The sequence below is a fragment of the Myiozetetes cayanensis genome, unplaced genomic scaffold, assembly GCF_022539395.1.
Source record: "Myiozetetes cayanensis isolate MyiCay16 unplaced genomic scaffold, myiCay2020 scf40, whole genome shotgun sequence".
NCBI classification, from domain to species: Eukaryota; Metazoa; Chordata; class Aves; order Passeriformes; family Tyrannidae; genus Myiozetetes; species Myiozetetes cayanensis.
In genome coordinates, this window is record NW_026087632.1 from 1,107,103 (window position 1) to 1,128,725 (window position 21,623).

The 21,623-nt window shown below is 44.7% G+C and overlaps 1 protein-coding gene across 7 annotated transcripts in view; it reads right to left on the reverse strand.

Moving 5' to 3' along the window:
• Positions 1-10,675: 10,675 nt before the first annotated feature.
• Positions 10,676-21,623, reverse strand: part of FGD3 (FYVE, RhoGEF and PH domain containing 3) — a 93,540-nt gene continuing 82,592 nt past the window's right edge. For 5 of the 7 annotated variants that reach the window (XM_050330273.1, XM_050330271.1, XM_050330269.1 and 2 more), the window contains exons 16-19: positions 20,814-20,936; positions 18,947-19,099; positions 16,818-16,958; positions 10,676-11,661 (exon numbers count right to left, since the gene is read on the reverse strand). In XM_050330273.1, coding sequence (XP_050186230.1) covers positions 11,437-11,661; positions 16,818-16,958; positions 18,947-19,099; positions 20,814-20,936 — 642 coding nt within the window. In that variant the 3' untranslated portion in view covers positions 10,676-11,436. Of the gene's footprint in view, positions 11,662-13,262; positions 13,362-16,817; positions 16,959-18,946; positions 19,100-20,813; positions 20,937-21,623 lie in introns of all 7 variants that reach the window. The other 2 variants (XM_050330270.1, XR_007630671.1) reach the window with 2 other exon arrangements.

Genomic DNA, 21,623 nt, shown 5'->3' on the forward strand with positions numbered 1-21,623 from the left:
AACACAGCACTGCACCAGCTGCTAGAAAAATTAACTCTGTACCAGCCAAAACAAGGACACTGACCCAGTTTCCGAAAAAACCCCCCCTGACATTACAGAATCATAGAATTGATTAGATTGAAAAGGATCATAGAGTCCAGCTGTAAACCTAACACTGCCAAGCCCACCACCAAACCACGTCCCCAGGTGCCACATCCACATGCCTGTAAACCCCCAGAGATGGTGACTCCACCACTGCCCTGGGTAGCCAGTTATTTGCACCAACCAGGCCAGCAAATGTCTGCTGTGAGTGCTGGCAAGGAGGTGACAAAACTTCCATGTTAGTGCTGCAGGGAATAAGAAATAAAACTTAAAATCCATGAAACCCACATACTTACAGAAAGACAGGGAGGTGAGTTCTTACTGGTCATGTCACAGAGGTTTAAGTCCAGAGTTGCACTGAAGCATCAGAAACAATGAATTATGTTATTCCTTTACCCATCAGCACTTTTTTTCCCCTCTTGGTGATATGCTCCCCCTTGGGCTTGTTCACTAAAATAAATTCCTATTCCCCAGAGAAAAAAAGGACTTACTTCCTTACTGAACAACTTCAAAGCAGGGGAAGACCCACTAGACCATGTCAATGAGGAAAGTGAGGTGCTTCTGTGTCTTTTTAAAAGAAAAAAATAAGGAAAAAAAAGTACTCCAGGCTTACCACATCAGAACTTTGGAAAGAGCAAGAGCTATCTGGAGTTTTCTGGATTTATTTAAGCCACACTTCACTCCTCCACCTGGCTCTGACCATAGGCTGGGAATTCTATTGACTGAGAACATTTATCCATACAGTTAACCACCCACTTTGCTGGGCTGGGGAACTTCAAACATGCAATCAAAAAGTCGTGTTTGACACAGGAAAAATAGCTCTAGAGAGAGGTCGACAGGAATTTTATCAGTGGATTTCGAAGCAGCCAGGATATGGTTTCAAACTGTGAAACTACAAGTAAGGGAAATACCTCCACTTCCCCCACTTCAGCAAACAAAGCCATTCATTTAAGCTGAACCACGGGGCTCCAAATAAGTTTCCTCTCCTGGTCTGGTCCGTTATCGGTGTGGGCAGATTGCACGACTCCTGCATTCTGCATTAACCAAAAGCAGCATTGTATTGATGCATTTGTGAGTAACAGGCAATCGGACCGATTAAAAACGCTGCTCAGCACACCATTTGCAGGTTGATTGTGATTCGAGCAGCCTTCGCAGAGCTATGCGAGCTCTACTGTAGCTGTGAGCTAATCACCCAGACCAAAAAAAACCTCCTTGAGCACAAAGGGAAACTTGAACGGAGACACCGAAGTGCCGAATTCAAGGTGGACAAGATTGGGCTGTTCTTTGTGTAAATGCATAACTGAGTCAGAACCGGTGAGGCTGAACCAGAGCATGAACCGCTGATCACGAAAAGATGTTTATTCCTTCCAGTCCACCTCAAATAAATTAACCCTAAAGCACGTTCTGACTCGGTGTTTCATTAGGTACTGTGTTTACAGGAAACTCTTTCAGCAAGTGGGCATAAAATAAAGCTCCACACTTTTTAATTATCGATATTTTCCTTCCACTGCCAGCTCCTTTTCTTGTTTTATCTTTTCCATTTATCTGAAGCTCTGCAGAACTCTCTAAGAAGCCTGCAGTTACAGAAAGTGCTAATGGTGGTAATTAAACCTGATTGTTGACAGTTACTAGAAATCATCATTTAGGTTATTGGCAATTCCTGTACTGAGATACCATTACTGGTGAGCTCTAAGGCAGCAACATTCTGGTGCAGAAGAAGACAATACCAGCACCTGGAACAATTTTATGGCTCATAAATGAGTAACAGGCTGGAAATCTTACACATTTTCATGCCTTATGCACTTTTGGGATGCCTTTCCTTTCCCTAGAGGAGGATGGTGAAGGTGAGCATTGGACCCCCCCCCGCCGAGGGCACAGAGTTGCTCCACGAGCAACTGGTGAGCAGGATGGAGGTGGTGGCTGGGGGACAAGGCCAAGGACAGGAGCTCAGCCTCCCCATCTGGCTGGATCTCTGTCAGAGGCACTCATGATAATTTCCTTTTAATTTGTTTTTAATTTATTCAATTTTCATACATATTCCACTTCAAAATTTGGGGCAGGGGGAAGAAATATACTCACCTAAAAGGCGAGCAGGTATGTGTAAATGGTGTTGGGACAGTGCCACTGATGGGGTGCAGCAGTGAGGTGCACACCCTCACCCCAGCACATCCCACAGTCTCCCACAGCACCCCTGGTGCAGCCAGGGCTTCTTATTTTCTCTTCATTCACCATCCTTCAGCCTTTAGTACCCAGCTGGAGTGCAGCCAGTTATTTCAGCTCTCCTATGCAGAACTGGCATGCCCAGGATAGATTTTTACAGACATCGGTGATAGAAACATAAAAATAAAAGAGATTGAGCTTAAACAGCCTGTCATGGTGGGAGGGCTGTGATTAATATCCAAACAACACGCTGTCGGTTCTCACTAGATCAAAGTGGGATAAATCCATAAATTTGAAAAAATAAATCCACTGTCAAAACACAAGTGCAAATATCCAGCAACTACTCACTTTCAAGTACGGCACTGCTGAATAATAAAGGGCTTACAGGCATCCAGCAGACATTTTTCAGAGTTATTGCAGTTTTGGGAGTGAGTCTGACAGGGCCAAGATGGGGAATACCAGTTAGCACCAGTCAGAAGCTGCCAGCCTCCTGAGCACATCTCACTTTGGGCCACAGGCACTCAAATACACTGGTGAGGTTCTTCCTTCAGCCAGGCACTGTGAGCAGCTCAGCCCTCCCAGGGCCAGCTCATTAACCAGATCTTATTAAATTCCAAGCAATTGTTTCATGGGTGCAGACACAAAAGAGGTGGGAAGGGAACTGGCATTGAATTTGTGTCCCTGGAGACTTTGATCTTAGGCAGAAAGACTCACAGAATCATGGAAAGGGTTGGGTTTGAAGGCCCCTGAAAGATTACCCAGTTCCAACCCCCTGCCATGGGCAGGGACACCTTCCACTAGCCCAGGTTGCTCCAAGCCCCCTCCAACCTGGCCTTGGACACTTCCAGGGATGGGGCAACAACCTCCTCTCTAGGCATGGTCACAGCAGATGAAGTTACAGCTACTGCCCATGGCAGTGGAAGAAGGTCCCCACCTGCACAGCCTACTTAGGGGAGTAAGGGGAGAGCCCCATAAAAGAAACTCCAAACCAATCTGCCCTGATTTCAGCCAGCACCCACAAAGAGCTGTGCTCAGATGGAGCACGATGGGCACAGGTTTTACCTGAACTCTTACCTGGCTTTCACACGGCCGTGGCTGCACGGTGGCCAGCAGTTCCCTGCTGGACAGTAAAACTTCAAGACACTGCACTGTGATCCATGAAAGCTCAGCTGACTATGGTCCATTCTTACTTTGTGTTGCTGGGAGAGGTGTAGTAAATAGAGGATGACTAAGTGGCAGCATCAGGCGTGAAGTAACCCAGTTTAAGAGACAAAAGCTATTTTTTTCCAGCAGGAAGAATTGCCATTTTACAACACAGTTATGCACTTGCACAAGGCAAGGAGGAGCATCAGGTGTTTGTTACCAAGATGTTAATTTGAGACCTCATTAGCAGCCACAGAGTGGGTTTAATGAAGAAGGGCTTATTAAAGTATCTTATGAAAGACACTAAACCAGCACCACACAGCACTTGACCATTTAAATCAGTGAGTCTGAGGAGCAGCACCCAGTGGGAGGGACCTGTGGGACACACCTGTGGCAGCAGGAACAGGACATGTGCAACTCAGGGAAAGGACAAGAAAGGAGATTTGAGGAGTAACCTGTTTGCAGTGAGGGGAAAAAGAACTAAGTCAAAGCAGAGGGACGATAACAGAGATGGAAACTATGTGGCCAAAAGAGGATAGAAGCATTCTTCTGTTTCTGTGCACTCCTGCTTATCCTGAAGATGTTTATTGCATCTTCTCCACTGTTTTGTTGCCAGAATGCTATTTTTCTTCCCCACTTGGCAGTGTAGCAAGAATGTGGCGTGTTTTAGAGACCCCTGTCATCATCTTTGTTTCCAGATTTGTCTCATCAGCAAATTTACATTTTTTATATTTGTTCAGCTTGCTGTGATTGGCTGATTGTTAAAAGAACAAGGCTTTGCCTAGGGTAGCACCCAGTTTTATCAGTCCCTGCACAGAAAATCTTTCACTTCTGAGAGGGCTCCAGCTCTTGGCTCAGCAAGTTGCCATATCCCTTTTGTCTTCTTTTTATATTTAGAAAGGTTTTTAAAGGTCAGTGTGGTGGATGCAGCCGACCCCTGAACCAAACCAGCAATGGTTTGGTACAGGCTCTGAAGGAGGGAAAGGCCTGAGCTGCAGCCAGGCCATGAACTCCTCCAGGAAACCCACAAAGGCAGAGTGACGTGCGTTTAACACATCACTAGTGGGTGGTTTGTCAAGGACCAAAGGCAGCTGTGGGTATGAGGAGTCTCACTCACATCCTCCCCACCACATGTAATTTGACTTCGAGCCAACCACTTTATCCCACAAACACATCCAGCCTGAGGGAGCCTTCCCTGAGCTCTCCCTGCCCAGCAGCCTGGCAGTGTGGTGGTGACTCCCCCCTTGAGCTGGCAGGTTGGGGGTTCCTTACCTGAGGCTGAGAGATCCTTCCTTCCCCGAGGCAGAGAGGTGCCTTATTTACAGCAGATGCTCAGTGAGTGACCCACACCGTGCTGAGTCAGTGCTAATGAAATCCATGCAGCTCATTCCAGCACAGAATCACCACTGGAAGATGACTTTGAAGATCATCTGTAACAGCCAGTAGAACACCTTCTTATGAGATCTCTCTGGGCTTTACAACTTGGTTGGGGCCACTCAATCAGGCTGAAGTGTCTCTTTGCAGTGGCTGAAGCAAAGGGGGAAAACTTCTCAGGGCACACACACTCTTTCATTCACACCAGTGAGCATCTGTCCTCAGGATCTCCTTTTCCTCCCCTCTAACTTCATTCAGCTCTTCCCTTGCCATTTCTCTCTCTGTGTATAATTTATTGACCTTTCTTTCACATCCCCTGGGACTTGCTGCCTTAAAAATCAAGCAAACTTCTAGTTTTAATTAGAGTCACAGAGTCCCAGTATGGCTTGGGTTTGGAGGGACCTTAAACACCATCTCATGCCAACCCCCTCCCAGATTGCTCCAAGCCCCATCCAAACTGACCTTGGACACTTCCAGGGATGGGGCAGCCACAGATTCTCTGGGCAACCTGTGCCAGGGCCTCCCCCCTCACAGCCAAGAATTGCTTCCCAATATCCCATCTAACCCTGCCCTCTGGCAGTGGGAAGCCATTCTCTCTTGTCCTGTCCCTCCAGTCACTTGTCCCCAGTCCCCCTCCAGCTCTCCTGGAGCTCCTTTAGGCCCTGGAAGGGGTTCTAAGTTCTCCCAGGAGCCTTCTCTTCTCCAGGTGAACCCCTCAGCCCTCTAAGCCTGGCTCCAGAGCAGAGGGATCCAACCCTGGGATCATCTCTGTGGCCTCCTCTGGACTGGCCAGCAGCAGGATCTGATGATCCCTGTGGATGATCACCAGGCTGTGGGGAACAACAGAGTCCCATTGTGGTTTCTTACCCAGCAATACACTCCCTGATGTTACACTAAAATGTGAATCTGGGAACTCTGGTCCCCCTCTTCCCCAGCTGTAGCACATGCCCTCATCTGACTGCCTGAAGCCCTAACTGTGGACACAAGGGCTCCATGAGGGCTCTTCCCTTCTGGTTTATTTAAAAAGTCATGAACCAGCATGAATCTGGGAACTCCTCTAAAGGCTTTGTGTTACCAGGCCCAATCACTCCTCAGTTCCAGTCACACACAAGTACATGACCATTAATTCAGCAAAACCACTGGCAGTGCTCCCCTGTCTCAAATCCCTACCAGCAATTTATTGATAAATCCTATAATGATTCCATTTATTGGCTTATAGCAGAAATCTTTGCTGTTGCAACTCCTTTGATAATGAAAATGGGAGCAAGACAGTATTTTTCTAAGTAGAAACCATTCAACCCTGTCCCCTCCTCTCCTAAAATTACTGGAGAAACACTGCACTGCAAAATGAAAGACTTCAGGACTGGGCCATGCTCAGAATGTCCCTTGTCTGTAGAGGTTTAATTTGATCTCCCTCTCTGCAGGTACTGTGAGATGCACTCAGTGCACAGGGTGAGCTGCTCCGAGGAGGATCCAGATCCACACAGCTGAGGGAAGTTGCTCTCCACTGCCTCATTTTGTGCAATGTCTAGGAGATGATCACAGCTGTGCCCCAGCTCCCTTTGCCATCCACTTACCTTCAAGCTTTGCTTTTATCAGCGCAAGCAGAATGGCAAGTCCCTTTCCTGCTGACACACAGCAGCACGTGGACACAGCCCCGTGTCACACACGACTGACAAACTCAGGCAGACAAGCCTGCAGTGGCTGATTAAATCAATCCAGTCTCACCCTTTCACTGAACACGACTTCCAGGAGACCTTTTGCCACCCAGCTCCAAGAATTTGATGCTTCTTGGCACTGCTTTCACAGAGGGACTTGGAGCTTGATTATCAGAAGGGAGTTCCTCACATGAACTGAGGAGCACGTGGTCCATTCCCTCTTCTCTGGGCACTCAAGGGGGAACTGAACATGCACAGGACCAGTCATTATTTTAGTAATGGGTGCTCTGGCACAGCCTAAGGAACAGGCACCAGGTTTTCTCTCTTCTGTAACATCCAATTTTGCTACCAAAACTAGTCTGTTGTGGCTCCCTCTCCCTACCTGCTGAACCACCACCCCTGCAGTTCTACCTTACTCTAAGAGTTGTACACACACTCAGTGTATCTCCCTTTCACATTGTTTCCACCTGAAAGGTCTCCCTATTTTAATTCTATTGCTGTGTTACTCCTTTTATCCATGGTGTGGTTTCAACAGCATTTACTGTCATGAAAAAAAAAAAAGAAGAATTCTAAAATACAAAATTCCAAACCACAATTTTCCTTGTCAAAAAATTAAGTGGACTACCCATCCTTTGAACAGCACTATGGCACTGGAGTTCCCAAGGCAAATTCCTACCCATGGCTGCCTGTGGAAATGTTCCAATGCTTCCAGATTTGCCCAAAGCACCCAGATTACTACAACTTAAAACCACAGGCAACTTCAAAATGTTGAAAAATTAAAACTTCCAGAGATCCCTTTACAGCTTCAGTATAATCAGAGTCAATACTGGGCCTTTTATCAAAGCAAAAATGTGCTGCCCTACGTGGAGAGTGAAATCAATAACGCATTCACAGGGCCAAGACATGGTGTTTAGTTATTCTTACCCAACTCAGAAGTCAGCTGTCACCAGTTTCACACCAAACATTGCCATCTTCAGCTTGGAATCTGAAAGCATCTCCTTCAGCACTAGAACTGGGACAACGTCGTATTTTCCAGTTTAACCTCTTCCTGAAAGTCACAGCCCACTCTGGCACAACACCTACAGGGCAAATGGCTAACTCTTGTAGCACAGGGTAGAAGTATTGACAGATTCCTGTCCGTTCTGAGATGGTGGGATAACTGCCTACTCCTTTTCAGGCTTAAAGACACTGTTACAGCCCAGATGTAACCTCTCTGATCCAGCTGGGGAACTAAGAAACTCCCACGTCTGCAGAGCATGTTCCTGAAACACAGGGAAGTTACTCAACATCTGCAGACATAACAGGTCCACGTGACACATTTGGGGACTTGGGAGTCAGGGTTTTTTAACAAAAAGTGCGTGCAGTCCACACACAGGAGCACAGAGTCTCTGGGAGTTGTTGGGATTTCCATTTGTTTCCTTATCAAGCTGCACACGACTCCCATCCATCAGTGCACACTCCATGCACATGCTGCTCCCAAACCAGATTTCTCCCAAGTTCCTTTCAATGCATTGGTGAAGTTAACATAGACTATTCCAGGTTGGAGGACTTGTTGTCTGAATTTAGAACCACTGTGTCTCAGTAACACTCCTGCACACTGCTGATGCTCACATGCAGCATTTCTAAGGTGGTCACTGTTTGTTTTGCTGCATCTGAGCAAGTCATCCCCAAAGCTACTTAAAGCTCCCCAAAACTCTGTTTTCAGAGACACCCAACAGAATTCTTCAGACCACACAGGATCTGCAAGCACAGCCAGCAACCAGCTCTCTGAAAAGCTTGTCTTAGCAAGGTTTCATTCTACAGCAGCATGAAATCCCTCCACCAACCTCCACCAAGATTCCTGCAGCACCCAGAGCAGAGTCCAAGCCCACTGAAAGCCCACATGGGCAGGAGAACAGAAAAAGGGAAATGGTAGGTATACAAAAAGGGAAGGTGCTTGTTTTCAGGGGACACAGTAATTTATATTTAGCAGGGAAATGTTCCGTGGTGCTGCTGAAAGGCCACGAGGGACGTAACGCGGCCGTCGGAGAGGCTGAACCACCGTCCTTCATCTCCAGTTTCAGTATGGCTGGGCAGCTGGTTCTGGGAAACTCTGCAAAGGTGTAAAATAGGCAAGAAACCCCCCCTAACCATTTGTTACCTCATCCCAAAGAACGTGAAAAAAGTACTGCTGCCTTTCATATGAATAAAAGGTAATATTCATCTCCCAGAGCTCACTTTGTGCCTTGATAAATGCCTGCTAAACTGATGACTTGATTCTCTTCTTTTGAATAACCAAGTAAGATACTCCATTATTTCAGAACTGCTTCAAAATCAATATAATATGGTTCTTTCAGAATGTTGCTTTGAGCTGCATCATTCAACGTAAGTTCTTTTTGAATAACAGCCAAAATTCTGAAATCTAGTGTCCTCTACAAGAATCAGGAGATCTCCTCCTCCTTTCCTCAACCACTAAAAAAAATCCTGACATTTTCATCACCCTCCTCTGAGCTACTCAGTTATTAAGGACTGCTCACCATCCCCCTCACCCCACCTACCAACTTCATGAGTTTCTCAGTTACAACTCTTCACTCAATGGGGTCATTTGACTAAAAATTCCAGTTCCATCAACAGAACACAAAAATGAGACTGACCACTGCTTCCTGTAACCTGCACCCTGACTGACAGTAATCAAACCCTAGGGAAGAGCCCTGCTCGAGAGGAAACACCTACTGATGTTTGATACACGAATTAACCGGGATTCAAGGGAGCCTGAAGTGATTATTCCCTCTATTATTAAAAGATGGGCTTGTATTTGTTTTGCACACAGGGTTTACCCTGCTGGCTTTAAACTACAAAAGCTCCTGATGATTCAGGGCTTAGTGATGGAGCCGATATTCCCCAGGCAGGTTCCTTGATGTGCCCCCTGAGAGTGGACAGACACCCCAGGAACAAAGCTGCTGCATGAGAACCCTGACACAAATGTCCCCGGGTGCCACTGTGTGTCAACACTGCAGCTACACTACAGATAATTCTCTAAAAATATTTTTTAATTGTTTTCAAGATGTGTATTTTGACACACCTGGTTATAAAAAAAGATAACAAAACAGAGAAAAATCAGGGGGAAAAAAAAAAGAGCGTGCCAAAGTGGGTTTATTTCCTTGGTTAATAAAAACAGAAAGTGGAGGATGGATCCAGATGTGTCAATTTTGTTTTGCTTTACCATTCTCCCTTCCCATTTCTCTCTCTGTAACGAAGAAAAAGAACCAAGCAAGCAGAATAAAAAAGGAAAAACTTTAAAAGATAAACCAAAACAAACAAAACCCTCAAGCAAACAAACAAACAAAGAAGAAAATCCCCACCTCCAAACAAGAAATGTTATTAAATGAGTAAATTTTCAAGGCAAGCACTCTACCCCATTATATTTTCAAGGAAGCTGGGGAGAAGGAATAACACACTGAGAAAAGAATTCCTCCTCAGGCTACAAATTGATCTTCAAGAAATCTTTTCTGTGTTCACTGATGGGAAGGGGTGGGTAGGGAGGAGGGGGAAAACCCAAGTCTGATGAAATTTTCCCAGCAGATAAACCAAATACATGGATTCTAAGTTTTTATCATCAGGGACTTCAGATTCCTGATTTATTACACCAATGTAAAAAAAAATAAACCAAACCCCAAACAAGGATAAGTCCCTTTCTGTAGGTCTGAAAAATACTCACTCATGCAGATCACTAACTCTGACCAATCCTAACCAGCTGTTTGGAGCAGCTCTTCCTCGCTACCAACACCAGAAAATGTAGAAGGCTGAAGAGAAAACAAAAGTTAAACCAAACCATTTAAAAATACAGCACTGTGACATATTTTATTTCATTTTGATCGATACTACATGCTTACTACCACTAAGAACAGACATGCCTTTTTTTTGTTTGTTTGTTTGTTCGTTTTAGATTTTTTTTATTATTATTTTTTTTAAACCTATATTAAATGTTGACCTAAACCTTGCTGTGCCTTGGAAATCTGGCTCAGGAGTTAACTGCAGGAATTTTTATTTAAATAGATAAGCATTTAAGTTTGAAAATAAGACAAACACAGGTGAACAGGAAAATTAAATTACAAATTCAATTCATACAAATATCTCATACTATGCACTAAATCCTGTTAATCAGCTGAGGTCTTTTAAAAATTCTTAAAATACTTATGTAACATTATTTACAAATTATATAAATAAAACCTAGCCCACTTAAATTAACCAATACAACAAAAAAAGTCACCTTTTTGTACGGTGTGTACTAAAAATGTTCTTGTTTATTGATCATAACCCAGTTGGCAGTATAAAATGTTTGTTCACTTACATCAAAACGGGTTCCAATAGAAGAAAGGAAGGTATTGGTTCCAAACGAAAACAATCAATAATATAAATGCTTAAAACCCTTGAGGCTTCTTAATGTTCTATTCTGCACCATTTGCAGGCACTTTAAGAAGTCCCTTCTATAGTATTTGTTCTTGTGAACAGGTCATCTCAAAATAGCAGAGACATAGTTGTAGCAAAGGGAAAATACTCAGCACACTGCTCACACTTCACAAGGACCTTTTACCAGGAGGGAGAGGCAGAGAATGGAATGTCAGTGGCCAGCACAAGCCTTTACAACATTTAACTTAAAAGGCAGCATTTATAGAACTAATCACAGACTATACACATCCTGCACTCAACAGCAATAAAAAGGACTGGAAAATATACATTTAGGAAAACAAAAGACCGATGGTTTTCCATTTTACCTTCGTTAAAATTAATGCTTTGCCCCTTGTCTTTTGTTTTAAAACCAGCATCGACACCACCAACAACTACAGCTACTTTTTCCTTTAACATAACATATGGCAGGTAACTACTGGACGTGAAAAATGTACAATAAAAGGCGAGAAACCACTGAATTTCCTATGCAGACACATGAAAATATAAAGCCATACAGATTCCAAAGTGCCATGAATACCAAATTCAAGTGACCGTTTATAGCATGTAGGAAAGAAACTAAATGGAACTTGCTCTATGGGTTGCTGAGCCCTTCAGCTGTATCCTCAGTCTCCCCTTTGGCGGCTTTGGTGAGAATTTCCATCCATTTCATCTGCAGCTCCTCATCTTCTGCGCTGAAATAGAGAGTTTGGTGGGACTGGCAGAGCTTAAAGACGTGCTTCACTTCAAACTTCTCACCACAACCTGGTAAACTGACTTCATAGCCGGGCAGGGGGATGGGACGCGGGCTCCGCCCGTCCTAGGGGAGAGAGGAGGAATGTGAAAACTCGGGAAGGAATGCCACTGGAAGGGGAGGAAGGGGGCACAGGGCACACACTGCAGGAAGCACACGGATGCAGTCCCAGGTACACGTGCATTGGGCTCCTCGCTCAGCACTGCGGCGTGGGAAGCAGGGGAGAGGCAATATCGACTGCTCGACCCTCACCAGCCAAAAGCAACGGCTTGGTGGTGCTTTGTTCTTCTTCTTATTGCACACATTTCTTTTCACAGTAAACTAAGCGTGGCCAGGGATTTTCATGTAATTTCATGTAATTTATACACGTGTCTTTTACAGAAACTCCTTTGCATTAGGTACAGGCAGTGGGATCCAGCTGAGAAGTGTCCGAGTTCCCTTCTGAACTTCACGGGACATTTCTGAGGATTGGTTAAAAGGAAACAAATAAGCAGAGCTGGACCCTGAGAGACACCAAGACAACCAACAGGGAAAAGACTTTGAAATGAAAGAGACTTTTGGATTTTCAGTCTAACAGTGAATCTTCACAGAAGGTCTCGGGTTATTTATGATGCCTCTCAGAACTGTCAAGGAAGTCAATGCTCAGATTCCTGAGCATCCTTTAAAGGCCAGACTGACTCACAGATCTAAGCAGCAATACAGCTCTCTAACAGTCACATCCTGAGCATCAACCAGCTCCTCTTCTAAGCTCTTGGGAAAGACACATTTTAGCAAGGCAGGGTGTGCCATGGCCAAGCAACTCTCTTCACCTGCTCCCAGCAAAGCATTTCCAAAGATGAGTCCCCAAACTGAAGTCTGAACCACACAGGCATCAATCATCTGTACAAAGCTGTCACCTCCTGCAGCAGCTCCTTGTGTAGCAGCCCCTACCAAAGCTAACCAACTTCCCCCAGAGAAGTGGCAAAGTCATTCTTCTGCCAGCCCACACCAAATACAGATGACTTGGTAAATCTGGAAGAGGACCAAAGCACTGAGAACAATGGCAAAAAAAAATTCCCTGCTTTTCTAACAGCTCGACTAAAGCAATTCTAGTTACAAAACAGCTCACATCAATTCAAACACATACTAAAGGAGCAAGAAATACACAGTTAAAAATGTGTCTACACAGTTTGTTAAATCAATACAGGCTTCCTGATTTATTCATCTGCTACATGCAAAAATGCCAGAGCCCAACTGCTTAAAGACCAAGCACTATTCAGTGAGATTTAAGGCAGCTTCAGGCCAAACACTACAGAATTCAGTTCCCATTTGAGTGTAAACAGTCATCTCAAATGCAGCACAGTTTCTACACCCTGACACCACAGCCACAACCCTATAAACGGGGAGATCTTGCCCATGCAGAAGAAGAACTGGCATGTACAGAGCAGCTCCAGCCCTGCACATGTGGCACTGCTCAAGCAAGCGAACATGGGACCGATGCACACAGATGCACAAGAGCACATGCAAGCTCAACCATGCCTGTTTCGCTGGCCTTGGCTTGGAAAAACAGACATTCAGACTTGTCACATGGAGAACTGGAGGCTGCCCATGGCAATGAGGAATGATGTCGTTGGTAGCAGTGCACCAGGAGAGCAAACTGATGTTTGAGTTGTACGTGTTGCACCTACCCAGCGTGTGCAGACACAGGCAAATTAACCAGCCTGCCTTTGGTTCTTGCATCCTCCCTTTTCTTAATATGCTGCCTTTGGCACTTTGTCTGTACCTGCCTGATTCAAAAGGAAGGGATTTACATTATCTCTGAAAAGCTGCACTGCTGACAGGTAAAGGTGAAGCACTTGGCCTCGAGGCAAAACCCCACCCCCAGTCCCGACCTCACTGAGGGACCAGCAGCATCTCTGGCTGCCCTCTGACACTGAGCCCTTCCCTCCGACCTGGAGCCCTGCAAATCCAGAGGCTCTTCTGCACCCATGAGGAATTCCAGCCCTACCCTGAGCATGGAAGTAGGATTCACAGGCCTTACAGAGACACAAAATTTGTACTCCAGTTTCAAGAGCCTACCAGATTTGGTTGGTTGCACTGGTTTGGGTTTTTTTTTCCCCTTAATATTTCTGTATTTAACATAGTAGGGCTGCACGATATTGATATTTCATCAAATCAAAATACCCAGAAGGGCTTTGCTTTAGGGCTGATTGCAATCATGTTCCTCAGATAGTGAGTGATAGATAAAAATCTAGTGGCTGTGCAATACTGTCAGCAATCACAAGCACTGTGCACCCATCCTGACTCTGCAGCATGACACAAACGGGTTATTATCGAGGTCATCAGAGTAGCACGAATTTGTTGCTGTATTACAGCAATTACAACACCCAGGTCAACAAGGCCAACAGGGGCAGGAGCTCCAGGTGGAGCCCTTGGAAAGACAGACTTATTTTTCTAAATCCATTGTTCCTTATGCTTGAAGTGGCCTTTGCTTATAAACAAACTCTTATAAATTCCACTGAGATAAGCACGACAGACAGGTGCAGAAATTCTGTCTCTATTTGAGGACATCACTTGGTATGATTCCCAAACCTGAACAAGCTGGGAATTTATCCTCATGCATAAAGCCTTATGCAAGACTTAAACTAAGAACAATCAGGGGATTAATTCATTCTCCTGAAACAAGGGTCTAAAGCAAGGAGAGGTTTTCTTGCTATTTTAAAGCCTGTGAGTTGTGTTTCCATCCATTCCCTCTTCTTCCCAAGAGGCAGCTACTCTTTCTGTTCTTCTTAATAATAATCCCCTAACCTTCAAACTCCTGTGGTCGTGCTTTACTCTGTGTTTCAAGACCTTCAATACTACTGCTGGCAATACCATTCCCAAAAGACACCTCTTCTAGGCACTGAAATGCTTCTTTGCCAGGTCTAAAGAGGTCTGTGAGATCCACCAAGGTGGTTGTACAAAACACAACTATGCCTGGGAAAGTAACACTCAAGCACGTGAGTGGTTCCCAATGGATTTCAGACACTCAGACACCAGTAAAGAAGCTGTGGGAGAGACTTTCCTCAGGAGCCTATGAAAACCAGAACTGATACAGGTTAATATCAAGGAATAGGATTTGCTGCCTAATTTTTTTCCCTGTGGTTGGATGCAAATTGAGGTGTACAAATGGGATTGAGGATGGGATTCACTTTTGTTGTTCATAGTCTCAACCTACAACTGGTGATTCCTGACAGTAAATCCTGGTTCTGGATTGTTATGACAGATCAACCTTGTCCTGTTGCTTTCTTGCCACTTTACTGGGAGATTCATCTCACACCTGAAATAGCTGAGGACAATGACCACTAAATTTAACTGTCATAAAATTGACAACTGGTGTCAAAAGCAACCTTTTTCCCTAAAAAATAAGATCTTACTAATAATATCAACAGAGACTCCAGATCAAATCTGGCAGGACATGGACAAAGTAGGTAGCAACTGATGCAGAGAAGCTCCTCCAGCTTCCACCCCTGGCTCTGCACAACTATCAGGCATGGCCTGCAGAACTGAGCATCATTCTGTGTGCACTGAAGGCAGGTGATTCATGTCCAGGGGTTATTATTTGTGCTGTCCTGCAACAACCAGTTGAGCAGTAGGAGAAATTCTACATTTCTGGGTTAAGAGGTGTTGCTTCCTCTCAGCTTCTCACTCCGGTCGTCTCTTGGATGACACATCTCTTAGATGACATATATTGCTCTTGGGTGAGGAAGGCCGAAGAATTTAGACCTCTCTCCCTCTATTCCCACCCTCCTTGCCCAAATGTGATACAGTCAGGCTTGGTTTGTGTGGAACCAGGGCTTGCACTGGCCCTTGGCCGAGGCACAGCTCGTACATCAGTTGAAAAGCTGCAGAGCAAAGCCGTTTTCTCTGCTTTTTAGAGCTTTATTCCTTTCCCCAGAGCCTGACTGCAGAGAGCCCCGAAGACTGGCTTTGTTGCCTTGTTTTAGTGCCTTGTGTGAAGCTGTTTGCTTTTTCAAGGTGCAGTTTCAGCCACTCATTTCCTGTAGACTCAGAGACAAGCCAGGCTGCCCCAGGGATGAACGGGAGGCTCACCCAGTGTGGGGTTGGAATCAAAGACGAAGCCAAGGGGGCTGTGTCTGAAGCTCCAAATTCGAGCTTTCAGCCTCTTTGAGCACTGTGTTTAAACCATGGCACACACTTGTTTGAAGCCAGAGGTGTTCTTGCTGACAGGCAGCAAAATGAACACAGTTCTAAGGACAACATGGAGTGCTTGTTGAACACCAGCTACAGGGGGAGCTTTACTCTGAAAGGCTTTATAAAATCAGGGGGAAAACTGAGCTCCCAGACTGTTCCCAGCCACAAACTGATGCCAACAAAAAGCAAACCTTCTTATCACTACAGCTACAGCAGGACAATGGGAGGCTGAATTCAGACCCACTCCTTCTTCCATCCCACCCAGGAGATAAACAAAGCTGTGTATGAAAAGTGTACAATGCCAGATACAAAACCGTAAAAGGGGAATCTCATTTCAGCATTGTCATTCTTTATCTTCAGCGCTAAGGCAGCATGACTGATACTTCTATTTTAGATATTCCATCTTGGATAGAGATGTTTCTATCACTTGACTTTCATCACACACAAATGCTAGTCAGCTCCAACAGCACATTTAGAAACAAAAAATTCTTATTCATGTAACTATTTCAAGTAAAGATAAAATCCCACGATGCCATGACAAGGAGCTTTACCATTTTTCAGGCTGAAGGACAACAACATTTTCACAAATTCCTCCACCCTCTCAACCCAGAACTAGGTTTAAAAAAATAAAAGCCTTGTACCAGCAGTTGCAACATTCAGCCTGCTTCACAGCTCTATACTTTTAACAGGAAAGTGGTTTCCTTAATGACAGAATATATATATATTAATAACTTTTGAATATACCTATCTGAAACTCCTAAAAAAGACAAATCATAACGTAATTATTCCCGTTTTCCCTTTTTTCCCCTTAAAAATCTGAAAAGAAAAGCAATGAGCTCAAACATTTGCTCACAGCAGTATCAGAGATAAGTACAGGTAACAAGGTAATCTGAAATCTCTGAGGCTTTGGGCTATATTCAGAACACCAAGTTCAGTTTTGTTGTTGAAACCAAGCCAAATCCTCTGACCCATTTCTCAGCTTGATATATTTAAACTTATACTCTTCTTTTTTTCCTCCTGTGTGTTAACCCTCATGGAGGCCACCTTACCTGGCTGCTTCCTTGCAGATATAAAACAAGAGGTTCAGTCTTGGGAATGGTCACCCACATTTTGTACCAAGTCTTCCCCTTTTCAAGGAACTGGAGGTAGCTGCTGAAGAGGCTGTTTTCAGCTGCAAGGATGCTTTGCTTCTGGATGGTGGAAAGGAAAAAAAAAAGCTGTTTCCACTGATGTTCGAGTAGGCAAAATATTTAGAATTAAATATAAAATGTTTAAGATGTGCAGAGTCAAAGAACACTGGAGGGCAAATGCTGGACAGCCCATAACTGAATAAAAATCATTGTTATGTACCATCAATAAACAGCACAATTCCAGGTAACACAGGCAGAGGCTGAACCACCACTCTCAGCAGACATGAAGTTTAATTCCCCCTCCACACAGTAAATTGACAATGGTAATTAAGGTGATGCAGCTCACTTCTTGCTTAGCAAAGTAGGCTGGGAGATTATTTCAAATGAATGCAAAGGGTGTATTAACAGATCCTCTTGTGCACGGATGCAGAGAGATGGCAGCCAAATCAGAGGACAAAAAGAGATTGGAAGAAATTGTTGTGTTCTGATAGAAGGCAAAGAAAAACAAAATTCCTGGTCACATTAGGGTTTGCACAGAAGTCTCCTGGAGATTTCTGACAGCTGCTAATAACATTTAGTGGCAATCTCCTCAGCTGCTCCTAAGCTTGTTAACAAAGTTTCATGTAAACAGGAGGGAAAGAAAAAGCCCCACTCTGATATTTCCTTTCCATACACCAGCTTTCTTGCATTTTACCTGATCCTTTGAAGATTTAACAAAAAACCAGAAGCCTGAGCATAGGAGGGAGAAATGACACTTTTCCTTGGGTTTTTACAGCTTTCTGCTCTAATCTGCTTTCTGCAGCAAAGCCACAGGTCACATTTCACTGGTTTGCCTTCGGCTTTTCAGATTAACTGTGCTCTCTCTCCCCTGGGTAGGTGCAGGTTTTCACAAACAGCTCTGCTGAAACAGTGCTGCAAAGCCTGTCATGAGATACCAGAGACCCTACTGATGCCCATGAGGAGCTCACCATCTGCAGGCACAGCTGCAGTGTACACCACAGGATCACAGAACGCTTTGGGCTGGGAGGGACCATAAAGACCATTCCAAAATCCCCTGCCATGGGCAGGGGCACCATATCTGAATGGTATCAAAAAAGTTCTGGCTCCAGAACTTTCTCTGTGGTCTGCAGACCTGGCAGCTTCTCCATGAGGTACTCAGAGAGGGATGGTGGAGGTCAGACTGTGGGGGAAGGATAACTGGCAATGAAGTTCTCAGTGTGTCAGTGGCTCTTTCAAGAACCTGATGTCCCTGGGGGTTCCCTTCTAACTGAGATGAAGATCCTCTTTCACACATCCAGTGCCTTCTGGCTGTGTTTCACAGGTGAAGTAAATAAACCCCTCTTCTCCAAGGTGGGCCATGAAAAGCAGGACACATAATGGTACTCCCAGCTCTGCCCACGCTCTAAAAAAAGCATCAGCTAAAAAAGAAGGTTCAGTTTGCCAACACGTTTCTTGTTCTTGTAAAAAATAAGGGTAGGATGTGCTGCTCTCAAGGTGTAAAGCCCAGTGACTCCTGTGGCAATGGTGAAGCAGGTAGGTCACACAGGACAGCTTGTGGAAGTCACATTTTGGAGGGAAGAGCCTGCATTACACCAGAATATTCTGGTGAATCCTCATGGTCTTCCAGAAGGATGTCACTCTTCTGCACAGTCAACTAGGAAAAAATGGTTTCAACAGTAGTTTGACAGGATGTGAAATAAGGAGGGCAGAAGTATCCACTATGTGGAATTCAAAGTGAAAAAACCCCAAATCTTATTTTGTGAATAGCTGTTGTGCACAGCTCAAGATTGGAAGTGCACCATAATAAAAAGGAGTCAGAGGTTCTTCCCTCTTTTTCTGTAACTTTAGGAGCTGGAGCTTAACTGCCAAACCTGTGTGCTTCCCTTGTGTGTGATCAGCACCCTATGACAAACACTCACCATCTACAAACAGCACGGTGGGGGAGAAAAGATAGCCCATTTGATTTGGTTTTAATAAATAAATTGAAAAAAAAAAAAGAAAAATAAAAAAGAGAGAGCCTCACAAAGTTTCTTAGCCAAAGACTGTACCTCTGCAGCCAGTCTTTTCTTCTGTTCTCCAACTGCTTCCACCCCGGGGCTGCAGGGGCTCGCTGGCAGCTGCAGGAAACACTCCTTACACACTCGGTTGTGACGGCTGTTATCTGCAAGTGGCTTGAACTCGGAGCATTTCGCACAGATCACCTGTATCAGAAAGACGGTGGTTTCACTTTATTTACCCGCGTTAATGATTAACGTGTTTGTGATCCCCTGATGTGCATCAATAGACCGAAACAAAGGAAACGTGCCCTTCGGGAAGCGCTGTGTGATTAACATCGTGCACGTTTGCTTTTCTTGTCTTAGAAGTCTTTATGAGTCAAAAAGAGGGCTGACAAAGCAGTTAGTGCTTTTTTAAAATGATCTAGGAAGGACTGATTTTCAGAGTGAAGGTTCCTCCTCAGTCAGAGAGGTCAGGCTGGGAGAACTGAGGAACCCAAAAAGCACTCACTATTTTAAGAACAGAGTCCAATATGTGATCCACTGAAAACTATTTGTCTGCCTCAGCTGCCAAGCAATCCTTGGGAAGAGGGCTGGATCTGCAGCTCCAAGACCTTTTTTCATGCTAAAAATCTGTCTCCAGCACCCCTACTCCAGGGAGAGAAACTGCTCCCAGGGTGTCAGCCCAACTGGACACCCATTCTGAATTTGTGTACAATAATACACCACAGACCCTCAGGCACAAGTATCTGTGCTTCACTGCAGGACAGTAACTGCTGTGTGAAGAGAACTGCCTTCATCCAGGAAGCATCAAGTTATCCAAACAAAACCAAGGCAGCACTTTTAGCAGTGTGATAGTCTTTCCTTGAGACAAATTAACTTCTTTAATTTGAATGCTATTGCCACACCACAAGGCATTGCACAACAAACAACTGTTTAACAATAAATTATTAATGATGTAATTCTTGTTATCTCTCTGTCCCTGGGGGGGAAGCCATTATTTCATTTCTTTAGTAACACTCAGCTTTGCAATGGGACATTTTAAACCACAATCCAGAAATGTGTTTCATTATTTAAGCAATTATCAATAAAAACAAACCCAGAAGGTTGAAAATCCCAACTCCAGGGCAAAAATGCCTCCTCCACAGCAATTTTAATTCAACTGCTGAGACTGGGGTTTCTTTAAACATCTTAACTATACATTTAGGTTTCTATCCAGCTGAATTTCACCTCCACTTCAAATGACTAATGTTACTTAAATAACATTAGTCTGCATTAGTTACATTAGGAACATGGAAGGGTGGAACTCAAGGCACAGAATGCAGGTTTGAAGTCATTTGCAGAAATCCATCTCATCTTGGCCACGGTTGTGATTTACAGAGGAACACCTGACAGCTCTCAGTAAATGGCACTAGGGAAGGTGGCTGAGGGCCTTCACTAACCTGGTGTTGCCTCTCTAGGATGGATTATTTTGGTTTTTCGAGCAGGAGGAAACCACTTTCACACAACCTTTCTTTAGGGAAAGAACAACCCATCCACCTTTAATATCACATGGTCAGCTGTTCATCCTAGAAGAGTTGTCACTGTGTGAAGTGAGGCTGTCCCAGGGCCACTGCTTCTGCAAACAAAATATAGGGGACAACCCCCTCTCCAGATACATGCACATCCCCACCACCTTTTCTTTTACCCACAGATGCACTGGATTTGCCTTTCAACCAGCACAGCCTGGGACTTGGCACCAGTTTAGCTCTTCTTCCTCCCGATTCCCAGGAGTAAAACAAGTGGGGAAACCTGTTCTGTCAACCACTTGCCATGAACTAGAACATCTTTTAATTCCTGCACTGAAAAAATAACAAAAAAAAATTGTCTGCAGTGATTTCTGCAGCAGAAACTCAGGAGCTGAGCTCCCTGGGATACTTACTGCCCCACACTGCTTACAGTGGTGCCGCCTCTTCGTGATGGAGTTGAAGCTCTCACTGCAGCTCTTGCAAGCCTGTTTCTCCTTGTCCCGCTTGGATTTGGAAGATTTTCTACAGGAATCGCTCTGAAATTAAAAGTACAAGCACATAATTCAAAATACAGTAATAAAGAATTGCAGAATTATTCGCAGAGTTCTTACTGACAGAGATCCTCTTTGGGATTCACACCATTTTAGGAAAGGATTTGCACAGTTCTGCTGCTTGTCTCAACTGGATGGCTGGTTCAGCCATGGGGGGGTCTCAGCCCCTCTCTGCCCACTTGTGCTTTTACTGCCACAGAGATCTCCTCTCCCCATCTGCCAGTGAGGAAGAGGAATGGCCAACGTGGGCACCTCAAGAAGAGCTTCCCTCCCAGCGCTCACCTTTTCCTTTGTTAAGGCATGTGTTGACTTTATGAGTGAGCTGTAAACCCCTCTCCCTTGGTGGGGAGCAGATGTGAAGGTTTGGGGAAAAATGGCTGGAGTGAAGAAGTGAATGGTGTTGGCAGTGGATTTTGCAACACCCAAATGCTTAATTCAGGAGTTTCCTTAGGCTCCCTCTCAGCCCACAGCAAAGCATAAAGCTCCTCAGGAAGGCAGGGACACCCACGCTGGGGACCTGCTATCGAGCTCCTCCAGGCAGATGACATGCACACTATCTGCTGGTCTGGGTGGCCAGGTGAGTTAAGCCTCTAAATCTGAGCATCTAAACTGGTACCTGAAGTCACTCAGTATAATTGAACTCGATTGCACAATTTTCTAATAAACTGAAGA